Source organism: Colobus angolensis, unplaced genomic scaffold (genome assembly GCF_000951035.1).
Source record: "Colobus angolensis palliatus isolate OR3802 unplaced genomic scaffold, Cang.pa_1.0 Scaffold449, whole genome shotgun sequence".
NCBI classification, from domain to species: domain Eukaryota; kingdom Metazoa; phylum Chordata; class Mammalia; order Primates; family Cercopithecidae; genus Colobus; species Colobus angolensis.
The window spans coordinates 417,923-429,840 of record NW_012117921.1 but is presented as its reverse complement, the minus strand read 5'-3'; the positions used below and the strand labels follow the sequence as shown (position 1 = coordinate 429,840).

At 52.6% G+C, this 11,918-nt stretch overlaps 1 protein-coding gene across 2 annotated transcripts in view; it reads right to left on the bottom strand.

The window, feature by feature from the left end:
• LOC105523014 (solute carrier family 45 member 3) overlaps positions 1–10,843 on the bottom strand; it is a 49,581-nt gene extending 38,738 nt beyond the window's left edge. Inside the window, exons 1-4 of one of the 2 annotated variants that reach the window (XM_011957729.1) lie at positions 10,440–10,843; positions 8,788–9,573; positions 7,819–8,084; positions 3,824–5,636 (exon numbers count right to left, since the gene is read on the bottom strand). In XM_011957729.1, coding sequence (XP_011813119.1) covers positions 5,199–5,636; positions 7,819–8,084; positions 8,788–9,573; positions 10,440–10,611 — 1,662 coding nt within the window. In that variant the 5' untranslated portion in view covers positions 10,612–10,843 and the 3' untranslated portion in view covers positions 3,824–5,198. Of the gene's footprint in view, positions 1–3,823; positions 5,637–7,818; positions 8,085–8,787; positions 9,574–10,439 lie in introns of those variants that run through there. The other variant, XM_011957728.1, reaches the window with a different exon arrangement.
• Positions 10,844–11,918: the final 1,075 nt, after the last annotated feature.

Genomic DNA, 11,918 nt, shown 5'->3' with positions numbered 1-11,918 from the left:
CAAAAAAAAAAATATATATATATATATATTTTTGAGATGGAGTCTCCCACTGTCGCCAGGCTGGAGTGCAGTGGCACAATCTTGGCTCACTGCAATCTCCGTCTCCCAGGTTCAAGTGATTCTCCTGCCTCAGCCCCCTGAGTAGCTGGGACTAAAGGTGCACGCCACCATGCCCGGCTAATTTTTGTATTTTTAATAGAGACGGGGTTTCTCCATGTTGGCCAGGATGGTCTTGACCTCGTGATCTGCCCGCCTCGGCCTCCCAAAGTGCTGGGATTATAGACGTGAGCCACAGCACCTGGCCCCTGCAAAATATATATATTTTTGAGATGGAGTTTAGCTCTTGTCGCCCAGGCTGGAGTCCAACGACACAATCTCAGCTCACTGCAACCTCCACCTCTGGGTTCAAGCAATTCTCCTGCCTCAGCCTCCCAAGTAGCTTGGATTACAGGCATGTGCCGCCACACCCAGCTAATTTTGTATTTTTAGTAGAGATGGGGTTTCTCTGTGTTGGTCAGTCTGGTCTTGAACTCCAGACCTCAGGTGATCCACCTGCCTCAGCCTCCCAAAGTGCTGGGATCACACAGGTGTGAGCCACCATGCCCAGCCACCCTGCAATATTTAATTTGACTTGGAACATCAGTATTAACTTACTTTTTGTTGTTTCTGAAAGATAAACATCTCCTGGCTATGCCCACTGAAAAAGACCTTTAAAAAAAAAAAAAAAAAAAAAACTAGTAGCAATCCTAGGACTCAGAATGTGGTCTCTGATATGCACCAGAGACTGAGAAATGGTGGAGTCCATGTCTCGGGCAGGAAATGAGCAAGTGGAACTTGAGCTATCTTGTGCCTAAAATCAAGGAAACATCAAAGGCTACTGGAGTGGTCGAAAGCACACAGGAAACATCCAGAAGGAGGTCCCAGATGGACAGCTTGAGCCTCAACAATACCAACTGCAATGGATTGACACACAAATGCATGAAATCCACAAGTTTGTAATGATAATTAATTTAAAACAATAACCTCATTGATCACCTTTGGTAGCTGTTAGAGCATCATCTGATTATTTCAAAAATTGGTAAGTGATGGGAAAGTATCAAGCGTTTATCATACTTTTCCCATACAAACCATATTTTAGCATAATCAAATAATGAATAAGGAAAACATTTTCTTTATGGAAGACTCCTACCCAATTAAGTAATTAAGGAGTGATAGAACTAGAAAATCATAACTTTGCAATATCTAATGCAATAGAATCTAGGCAATGATCATCAATGGTTTAGGAGAAAGATTAATGAGAAACTTTATAATGGCCAACGTGGGCAACATCTCTACAAAGATAAAAACTAGCTGGTGTGGTGGTACGCACTGTAGTCCTAGCTACTTGGGAGGCTGAGGCAGGAGTACTGCTTGAGCTCAGGAGGTGGAGGCTGCTGTGAACTATGATTGCACCACTGCACTCAGCCTGGGTGACAGAGTGAGACCCTGTCTCCAAATAAACCAACAAACTGTATAATAGATAGATCAGTCTGATATCACCTGAACCCACTGAAAGTGGAACAGCAAGGCATTATGTGCCACATGAGATGATGCCGGCTCCACTTATGAAATAGTCCTGTCAAAAAATAAACAAACATCTGGCTGGGTGCGGTGGCTCACGACTGTAATCCCAGCAGTTTGGGAGGCCAAGGCAGGTGATCACCTAAGGTCAGGAATTTGAGACCAACATGGTGAAACCCTGTCTGCACCAAAAAATATAAAAAAATTAGCTGGGGCCGGGCGCGGTGGCTCAAGCCTGTAATCCCAGCACTTTGGGAGGCCGAGGAGATCGAGACCATCCTGGCTAACACAGTGAAACCCCGTCTCTACTAAAAAATACAAAAAACTAGCTGGGCGAGGTGGCGAGCGCCTGTAGTCCCAGCTACTTGGAGGCTGAGGCAGGAGAATGGCGTAAACCCAGGAAGCGGAGCTTGCAGTGAGCTGAGAACCAGCCACTTTACTCCAGCCCGGGCGACAGAGCGAGACTCCATCTCAAAAAAAAAAAAAAAAAATTAGCTGGGCATAGTGGTGCGTGCCTATAATCCCAGCTACTTGGGAGGATGAGGCACAAGAATTTGCTTGAACCTGGGAGGCGGAGGTTACAGTGAGCTGACATCACGCCACCACACTCCAGCCTGGGCAACAGAGCAAGACTCTGTCTCAAAAATAAATAAATAAATAAATCTAAATTTATTCAACCTCCTAGCTCTTATTATCTTACAGAAAAAAAAAAAAAAAAGACAAAGAGGAGTATCTTTTTATTTTTTGCACAGATGGGGTTTCACCATGTTGCCCAGGCTGGTCTCAAACTCTTGGGCTCGAGTTATCTGCCTGCCTCGGCCTCCCACAGTGCTGGTACCACAGACGTGAGGAATCAGTGCCTGGCTCAAGAGGAGCATCTTAGACACCACTCTGAGGATACAGTTAGCCAAATACAGAATGGGGGCCATTCTGTAGGAAAAATTATTGTTCATCAGTAAGTAGCACTGAAAGAATAAAAGAGCTTTTAGAGATTAAGAGAAACCTGAGAGACACAGCAACTAAATACAATTTGTTTATCTCAGTTGATTCCTGATTCAAACCAACCAAAGAATTTTTGAGGCAATTGGAGAAAACTGTCCATGGACTGGATAATTGATAAGGAATTACTGTATACTTTGTGGGATATCATGGTATTGTGATCAAGTTGTTAAAAATTTAGTCCTATTTCTTAGAGACACATACAAAGTATATACAGGTGAAACTAAATTGTCTGGCACACGCTTTAAAAATACCCTAGGGGATGGGGTGAAGGCAGATAGATGAAACAAAGGGGCAGAATGTTAATAACTTGCAGCTTGGTTCTTTATATTCTGGCTCCCTACTTGTGTACGTTTGAAATTCGCCATAACAAAAAAGTTAAATGTAGAACCTCTTTAAAAAATAAGCAAAACAAGCCCTTGCACAGGTATTCACGGAACTGAACTCTTGGGAATTTAAGGAACTGGAAAGCCAGTCAAGGTTGGAGGCGTTGGGGAGATGGCAGGGCAGGGAAGACTCTGAGTTTGACCTGGGCCCGGCATGACGGTGGAAGAGGGGAACGGGCATGAACCAAGGCACAGTAGGGTCAAAAGCCTCATCGTGCACATGCCAAGTGCATTCTCTATTCCCATGCTGTGGGTGATGGGTGCTTGTTCCATCTCCTGGCCACACTATGGAGCCTTTATTTTTTTTTTTCATTTTTTGAGACAGAGTTTCGCTCTTGTTTCCGAGGCTGGAGTGCAATGGCATGATCTAGGCTCACTGCAACCTCCACCTCCTGGGTTCAAGCGATTCTCGTGTCTCAGCCGCCCAAGTAGCTGGGATCACAGGCACACACCACCACACCTGGCTAATTTTTTATATTTTCAGTAGAGACGGGGTTTCATCATGTTGGCCAGGCTGGTCTCGAACTCCTGACCTCAAGTGATCCACCTGCCTCAGCCTCCCAAGGTGCTGGGATTACAGGCGTGAGTGAGTCATCATACCCAGCCCTCCTCTGGGGTCTTTTAGATGGAAAATGCCACCATTGTCCCATACTTCAAACTCTTCCAGACCCCCTCTCCCCAACTCCTAAACCCCCCAGTCCAAGGTGCAGCACGGCCCCACCCAATTGGCAATTGACACAAAGAATGCTGGTCTATGCCTCCACCTGCTGGTGGCTACTGGGAAGTGAACCTGCCAAAAGCCAAAGGGCCCCCGAACAGGGAGTTAAGAATGTTGTAGAAAGATCTGGTCTTTCCCTCATAAAAGAAACACATGCCAATAAACATATAAGAAAGCCTTTAATTTCATCACCATAAACATTATACTCTGATTGCTCACTTACAGTATAAAATATTTGCCCCGCTAAATAAATAAGACATTATTGCAAACGGCACTTAAACCCCCCTGAGAGATAAGACCTCCTTAGCTCAGGCAGGGGGTGCTCCTGAGTTTCTGTGTGAGATTCCCCAAGCACAGATATACTCTGGGGGGCTGAGATGGACAAAGGCCTGGGAAACCACACTTTGTGCTTCTGGTCCTGCAACAGCTCCAAACAGGGTTGTGGAGCCAGTGGGGAAAGTTGGGGGTGAGGGAAATTTCAGGCAGTGCCTTCATCAGCCCAGTCCTAGAGACAGTAGAGGGGAGGAGCAGTGGGGGGAACCAGGCTGGGCCGAGAGAAAAGGGGTGGTTAGCGAAGCTGCTGAGACCTGAAGCCCCACCCTCCACCTTCCTTCAACCCCCTAACCTTGGGTAACAGCATTTGGAATTATCAGTTGGGATGAGTAAAATTTCCAAGGTCCTGGGTTAGGCATTTTGAGGAGCCAGACCCCAGGAGAAGATTCTGGCAATGATCAGCCCAATGACCAGCGATCTCAGTGGACCTAATTGTTGGGGATCCCACCCTACCCAAATCTTAGACACCAACACAGAAAAGCTAGCAATGGATTCCCTTCTACTTTGTTAAATAAATAAGTTAAATATTTAAATGCCTGTGTCCCTATGATGGCAACAAAGGGACCAATAGACCATGTCCTGATAAAAGGTAAGAGTCGGGGGATCAGCAAAAAGGCAGTGCTGTGGGCCCAGGGGACCTGGTTCTTGTGTGTTGCCCCTCAGGGCTCTTCCCCTACAAATAACTTTCATACGTTCAAATCCCACGGAGGAGTGTTTCATCCTAGAAACTCCCATGCAAGAGCTACATTAAACGAAGCTGCAGGTTAAGGGGGCTTAGAGGTGGGAGACCAGGTGACTGAGTTTATTCAGCTCCCAAAACCCCCTTCTCTAGGTATGTCTCAGCCAGGAGGCTAGCTGTTAACCCTGAGCCTGGGTAATCCACCTGCAGAGTCCCCACATTCCAGTGCATGGAGTGAATCAAATGCCCTGCCCTTCTGGCCTCCCTGTAGGAGTTCAGACTGAAACCCCCTTGGAAGGCTTCCAGTCAGGCAGCCCTAGAGACTGGGGAAAAGGGAGAGGGATGCCCCAGCCCCCAGCTGTGCAGCTACGCACCTCAGCAGCACAGGGTGGCAGCAGAGAGCCACATTACTTTGGCAGCAACAGAAACTGGCGGCCAGCCCCGCAGCCCCATGGGGCTAACAAAGAGTGGGGAGCTGGGACCCAGTGAGGCAGGCCCTCCACCCCAATGTGCTGGAAGTTTTCTACACCGAGTACTTGGCCAAGTCGCTCTTGTCAAATACTACCTGTGTAGCAAAGTAAATGGCAACCAGACCCAGGCCTGCAGCAGACACCATATAGGCAGTGACAGACTGGCTGAGCTGGACAATGGAGCCCATAAACAGGGACGGGGCCACCTGGGACAGCAGGAAGGCACTATCCAGGATGGCGAGGTCCAGGCAGATGCCCCGGCCCGGAACCACCCTGGCCTCGGTGGGCTCACCCACCACCACACGTACGGAGACATCGCAGGCAGAGGCCCCGCAGAGCGCGGGTGGAGGCGGAAGCAGGCCACTGCCTCCAGCACCCACGTGTCCATTAGGGAAGGGAGCTCCAGGCTTAGGGCCTGGCAGGAAGCTGGTCATCAGGCTGTCCTCACTGCTAGTGCCTCCAGCGTCCCCTCGGTATTTGGGCAGGAACACCTAAGGCGGAGGGGTGAAGAAAAGGGGAAGAGGACAGGTGTGTACCAGCACTGGGACCCCCACGCCCCCAGCTGTGAGAACAGACCCTCACCTCCACCCCAGGGGCCAGAAAAACACAGGCAATGGGGCTTCATGAGAATCAGGAACAGGAGAGAAGATGAAGACCCTACTTGGGGCAGGTTTAACCAGGACCCTTCCTCAGGAGTTGGAGAAGGGTAATGGGTGGGGCGGGGACAAAAATGTGAACCCCAAAGTCTAGGTCTCCTCTAGCCTCTTAGAACAGGTAAGAGGCAGACAAACTCAATACCACAAGTCAGAGAGAGAACAGAGCTCCAAGGTAAGGAAAAGACACAGGGGGAATGAAGATGGTGGGAGGAGACACACAGAATAGAGGAACGAAAGCCAAGGCAGGGCCCCTGATAGCCCAAACCCCACGCGGCTCTCCTAACCTTCCTTCCTGCCTGCCCTACACTTTGACATCTGGAAATCCTCATTGCCCTGTGCATAGAAGCTCTGCCTCGCTGGCGTCCCAGATACCACTAGGGTAGCTGCCCTGCCATGAGCTCCCTTGTCCCCAGCCTTGGGGCAGGGAGAATCCAGTAGACCTCAAGCAGGAGGAATGCCCCTCTTCCCACCTCCTCCAGCCCCAGCTGTGCTAATGTTGAAGGCTTCCCACTTCCTTCCTGTCTGACTTAGATCAGAGTGACTGGTTGACCAGCATCCCCCAATCCCTGCCCTTGATGGCCCAGAGCCTCCTATTTAAGGACAAGGCCAGGTCTTATCCAACATTGTCCCCATGCCAGAAGAGTTGAGTTGGCTGCATTTGCGAGCTAGGAGCCACAGCAAAGCTCAAACCTGACACCAGGGAAGCCCACGGCTCACCATGCAGCTCAACAAGTGGGTAAAGGAACAGGCAGACAGCGTGCAGTGCCAAGTCTGCCATCAGCTGCTGTTAGGAAGGGGCCTCCCAGGACTTCTCCTCCCTGCCTGCCACCCCAGGAATGTCTGCTAAGGCTAGAGTCTGGAGTGGTCCGAGGGTAGACATGCTGCTGCATCTGGAAAAGATGGCTAGCCCCAGAACGTTCCCTGGCACGATGGCACACACTCAGGCCTAGCTGCTGATGCCAGCCCCCTGCCCCCAGCCCAGGCAAGCAGAAGAGTGAAGGCTGAAGGTTATCAGTTGGCTAACAGGGGTCTCGGGGACCAGGCTCCCCCAACCAAAACCTCAGCCCCTCCCCTCCATACCTCTCACCCCTGCAGCTACCTACTCAGTTAACCAGCCTCTCAGCTACAAACTTACCTACTCCTCCTCCAGTGCTGTGAGAGGCAGGGGCACGTCTTCCCTACAGTCTGAGAGCTCTCAGAGCAGGCCTACATCTCCTCCTCCCTTGGGACACCCCAACTTCATGCCCGTCAAGGCAGAGTCCAGCACCCAGGGTTGTAGCTCAGTGAGGTCAGTGGAGGGGACAGGGTGACCACACTGCCTGGGGTAGGTGGCTTCCCAAGGAAGGGGGCCCCTGGAGGGCTGGTTAGTGTAGGGCCGACCAAGCAGGAGGTCCCCACAACTCACACAGTGCCCAAGTGAGTGGGTCAGGTATCAAGCTCAGATATCTGCCATGGCGGGGGAAGGGGAAGGCGAAAGGGAAGGAGGCAAAGGAGAGAGGCAGGAAAAGAAAAGGGAATTAGAAAAGCCAGAAAGGAAGTGGGTAGGAAGGAGCCTGCCCTATCTAGAGACCAGAGTAGGACACAGGCTAAGTCAGGTTGCTGCTCTCTGAAGAAAGAAGTGTTGCTAAGGCCGGACCATTCCCACTCCCATCTGCTGAGGGTGACCGGCCCAGGGGTCATCTGATCTAGCGGCCTGCCTCTTCATAGAACAACCAGCCTAGAAACCTAGGGCTCCTGCTGGCCTGACTCTTCGGGATTCCCACTAATGGTTTTGCATTTCCTGCAATCATCCATTCAAGTGCTACACAGTCCTGACCCCAGGAAGTCATTCCCAGAATCTAATCTACACTCTTCTGTAGACCAAGCCTCTGGCCCTGAGGCTAGGATGAGCTTCCTCTCTGATTCAAAGAAGCTTTCTCCAAAGTTCCTTGCCAGATATCAGGTTCTGGGCTAGTGGGCCTCCCAAAAACCCAGACCACCCCTCCCACCCTGACTCCACCCACCAGCCAATGAGTACCTGCCTCTCCCGGTGGTAAAGGGAGGCCAGAGTGTAGGGCAGGATCTGCAGGGCTGAGAAGGTGAAGCCGGTGAGGGCGGCTGAAGCCGTCACCACGGCCACACTGTGGGACAGGCACGTGGCACCGGCAGCCACAGGGAAAGCTGCCACACTGGCCAGATAGACTGCTCGAGTGCCGAATCGCTGCACCAGCCGGTCCATGACCAGAGAGAAGACCAGGGAGATGGCGCACTGCAGGAACAGCCCCAGACTGCCCATCCGAACGCCTGCAGAGGGAGAGAGGCCATCAGACAGGGCCTGGGAGGGAAGGGTACGCGCAGTCTTGAGGAGATGAGAAGGCAGGACCACAGGCACCTGCTGCACAAGACCTGTGCTGTGGACCAGCCCTGCTCCCCAGCACCCTTCCCCTTTCTACCTGTAGCAATGGGAGTCCAGGTTCTTCCCCTGACCCTCAGAGAATGTGGGCAAAGCCCCTCGCTGAAGGCAGAGGAAGGTGGTCTGAAGGTTTCCTGGGAGTCTCAGCTGTGGGGACAGGAGGGTGAGAGGGAACACAAAGACAGCTGGCCACAGGCTTCAAGACGCTTCTAGGACGCCTGAGCTGGAAGGCACTGGTGAGATTATTTGGAAAGTCATCGGGGGAGCAGAGGCAACACTGCGGCTGGAACCAGGCAGGTCTAAAATCCAGCCTTGACTCTTCCACTCCCTCAAGACTTTGAATAAGTTCCACCTTTCCTTCTGTCAAACTGGGGCAATGACTCTGATCAAACTCCTAGAGCAGCCAGAGGCCCTCCTGAAACTGCAGGCAGAGATGTTCCACACCCATGAGGAGCTGTGTGTGCAGACTGGGTCCATCCCCACTTTCCTGACAGAGAAGGGCCAGGATGGAGAGGCACCAGCCCAGACACAGCCCCAAGTGTCGTCTCTGGTGGGTGGCTCTCACACCAGCCTCTGCTGGCTGCCGAGCCTTACCTTCATCATAGTGTCTCCGGGCCTCGGTGCCCAGTTCAGCTCTGGGCACGCCCTGGTACAGCCCCTCACCCACGAAATCCGTGTAAAACAGCGTGAAGGTCATGAGTGCCATCCAGCTGCACAGCTCAGCCACGAAGAGCCGGCGCAGGGTGCGGGGCATGCGGCAGCACAGCTGGTGTAGCCGGGGAAGCAGGGCGCCCAGGTTCCGGAAAGCCAGGCGGGCCCAGCATGGACAGCAGTGGGACGGCAGGGAGGGGGCAGACAGCCCTTCCGCTGGCTCAGTGGGGCCCAGTGCTGCCTCCTCAGCCACCAGCAGTGTGGCTGCTACGCAGGTGAGGAAGATGAGGGTGAGCAGGCCAAAGAGGCACTCCTCCTGGGTGCCCAGGTAGGGGGCCAGGGCACTGGTGTCCCAGTCAATGGCAGGCAGGAGGTAGCCCAGGCAGCCCCCAAGACTGATCATGAAGGCATAGACGGAGTAGGCCTGGCGACAGTGGTCCGGGTCCCGGAAGAGGTCAGAGAGCAGGGCCTCCAGTGGAGTGAAGCACACCTGGCCACAGAAGTCCAGCAGCCCCACGCCCAGGATGAGCAGTGCCAGCTCCAGGGGCCTGGGATCCGGGCACAGCAGCCCTGCCAGCCAGCCGGCTCTTGGGATGAGAAAGAGGCTCAGCAGGATGCCCAAGGACAGCGCCCAGATGAAGGGCCGCCGGCGGCCATAGCGTCCGCGCCAGTGGTCACTGGCTGAGCCTAGGAGCGGGACAGAGACCAGGCCCAGCACTGGACCGATGCCTGCAAGAAGGGAAGTAGTATGAGTCAACGGCTGGGACAAGTAAAGGGCAAAGGGAAGGGGACCCAAGCTCTGTGAGAAGGATGGAGATAACATTCCGTACTCGACACTGTGCTACGTCTTCACAGAGATTCTCTAATTTACTCCTCATAACACAGGCATTACAGATGCCCCCATTTTCAGATGGACAAACTGAGGCATGGAGCAACTAAGAAGTGATACTTATTCAAAGGTGCAGACCTAGGGAGGGTAAGAGGCAGTGTTTCAACAAGCAGTGTGACTCCAGAGCCTGCAATCCTCAGAGGGACACCTCTCCCTGGGGGTGAGGGGTTGTCACACAATGGTAGCTACTTGCCTTCTGTGGCTTTTGCAGAATTTATCTGCAGAGTCAGAAGTTTGCCCCTTGTCCTAGGGGTAGGAGCAAGCCCCAGCTGGGTGACCTTGATGGAGTCCCAGCTCTACTGTTCAGCTGCTATTTGGCTTCGGCTAAGGCTTACCTAACCTCTTAAAAGCCTCTGCTTCCTTCTCTGCAAAATGGATCACCTCAAATGGTAGTTGTAAACATTGAATGAGATAATCGCTGTAAATTATAAAAGGGCTAGCCAAAGGTTAGGAGCCTTTCTCCAGTGTCTCCTATGAGCCAGGCACTGTACAGGACCAGGGATCCAGAGGTGACTAAGGTATGTCCTTGATATTCTCTTCTTTCTCTTGGTGTGCCCCCTCAGCCCAGGGTCACCCTCCTGCCCAGCAGTGCCTTCCCAGCAGATCACCTCTCCCTCCAAGCAGCTCCCAGGGCAGAGGTACTCCTGCCCCACATCCCAGGTGGCACATATCTGGAACAGGAAGGAAGGAGGATGTTGTGACTCACCCAGCACCATGGTCATGAACTTCTCTTCTACCCCTACTTCCAGCAGCAGAGGCGGCACATAGGTGATGCCTGCAGCCAAACACACCTCCAGGCCAAAGGTTAGCAGGTTGATCAGCAAGAGCTGGGCTTTCCGGTGCCGCAGCAGGCGGCTCACCCACAGCCTCTGGACCATAGTGGGCCAGGCGGGTAGGGCTCAGGGGGCCGTTTAAGCACTCCAGAACTGCTTCATCTCCGCTCTGCTCCAGAAGCCACGGCCTCTCCTCCTTGCTGCTGCCAACTGCCTAGGAATCAGCCAGGCGCCCATTTCCGCCAGTCCTTTGGTGCCGGTCCAGCTTCTCAGCCCATGCTCAACACCTGCTGCTGTGGGGCACCTCAGTGGGGACACATCTCATCACTCAGATCCTAAAAGGGTGGGGCAATCACAAGCACACGGGGTGTTAAGTTCTGGGAGCCAGGTCCCCAGGATTTGCTCTAAATCATCTGGATCCTGATCATTCACAGGCTGGCGATTGGCCCTGCCACCAAGGTGCCACCCCCTGCTGCCCAGTCAGGAAATGCATGTTAATATTAGCCTAAGGCTGACATAATTAATAAGGTAAATATGATTTTTTAAACCTCGCACTCTCCAGAGCCAAACAGATGTTGGTTGTTCTCTGTTTTGAAAAATCTACAATTGCCCTTCCCTGTTAGTACTGGGGAGGGGAGGGGGAAGCAATCAAACCAGCTAGCAAGGTGCCCCCGGAGACCCTCTGCCAGGCCTGGTTTGTTTGCTTTTCCCTTTCTACTCCCCAAACCTGGGGTGTTCAATTCCCATTTGTTAAGAGTAACACTTCCTATTCCACATTGCTTGGCCATGAGCCACATTGCACCACAACCCCTAACCAAAGACCAGGATGAAGGGGAAAGGGAGGAGAGGCTGTTTTGTTAGGTTGGGTTTTAACTTAGAGAAGGCTCCCTGGGATGAGCCTAGGCCTGAAAATCTCTACCTTGAGTTCCTCCCTGAGGTCAACATTCAAGGGGAAGAAACAATCCCACACGTGGCTGTCCAACTGTCATGGGAGAGTGGAGCCATCCCCAGGTTCTAGCTCACAGGGACATGAAACCACACCACCTGGCAACACCTGTAATGATACCAGGGGACTCCCCCAAGCTGGCAGGATGCCCAGCCACTTCCAGGGCAGCCCTTCTGTGCTCCTTAAATGGCAGAGAAAGGAATTTTTCTGTGCTCCTTTCAATTTTCAGCAGAGAAGTCCCATACCCCTTCCTGCTATACCTGCCTCCTGTGCAAAGAGAACCATCCTGTATCTCCCCCGCCAAGCAAGTGGCCTCCAAGTCTTGCTCCTGGACAATACACCCATTGCAGTCGCCTCTGCTTAGAAGTGACTATGGGGCCGGGCGCGGTGGCTCAAGCCTGTAATCCCAGCACTTTGGGAGGCCGAGACGGGCGGATCACGAGGTCAGGAGATCGAGACCATCCTG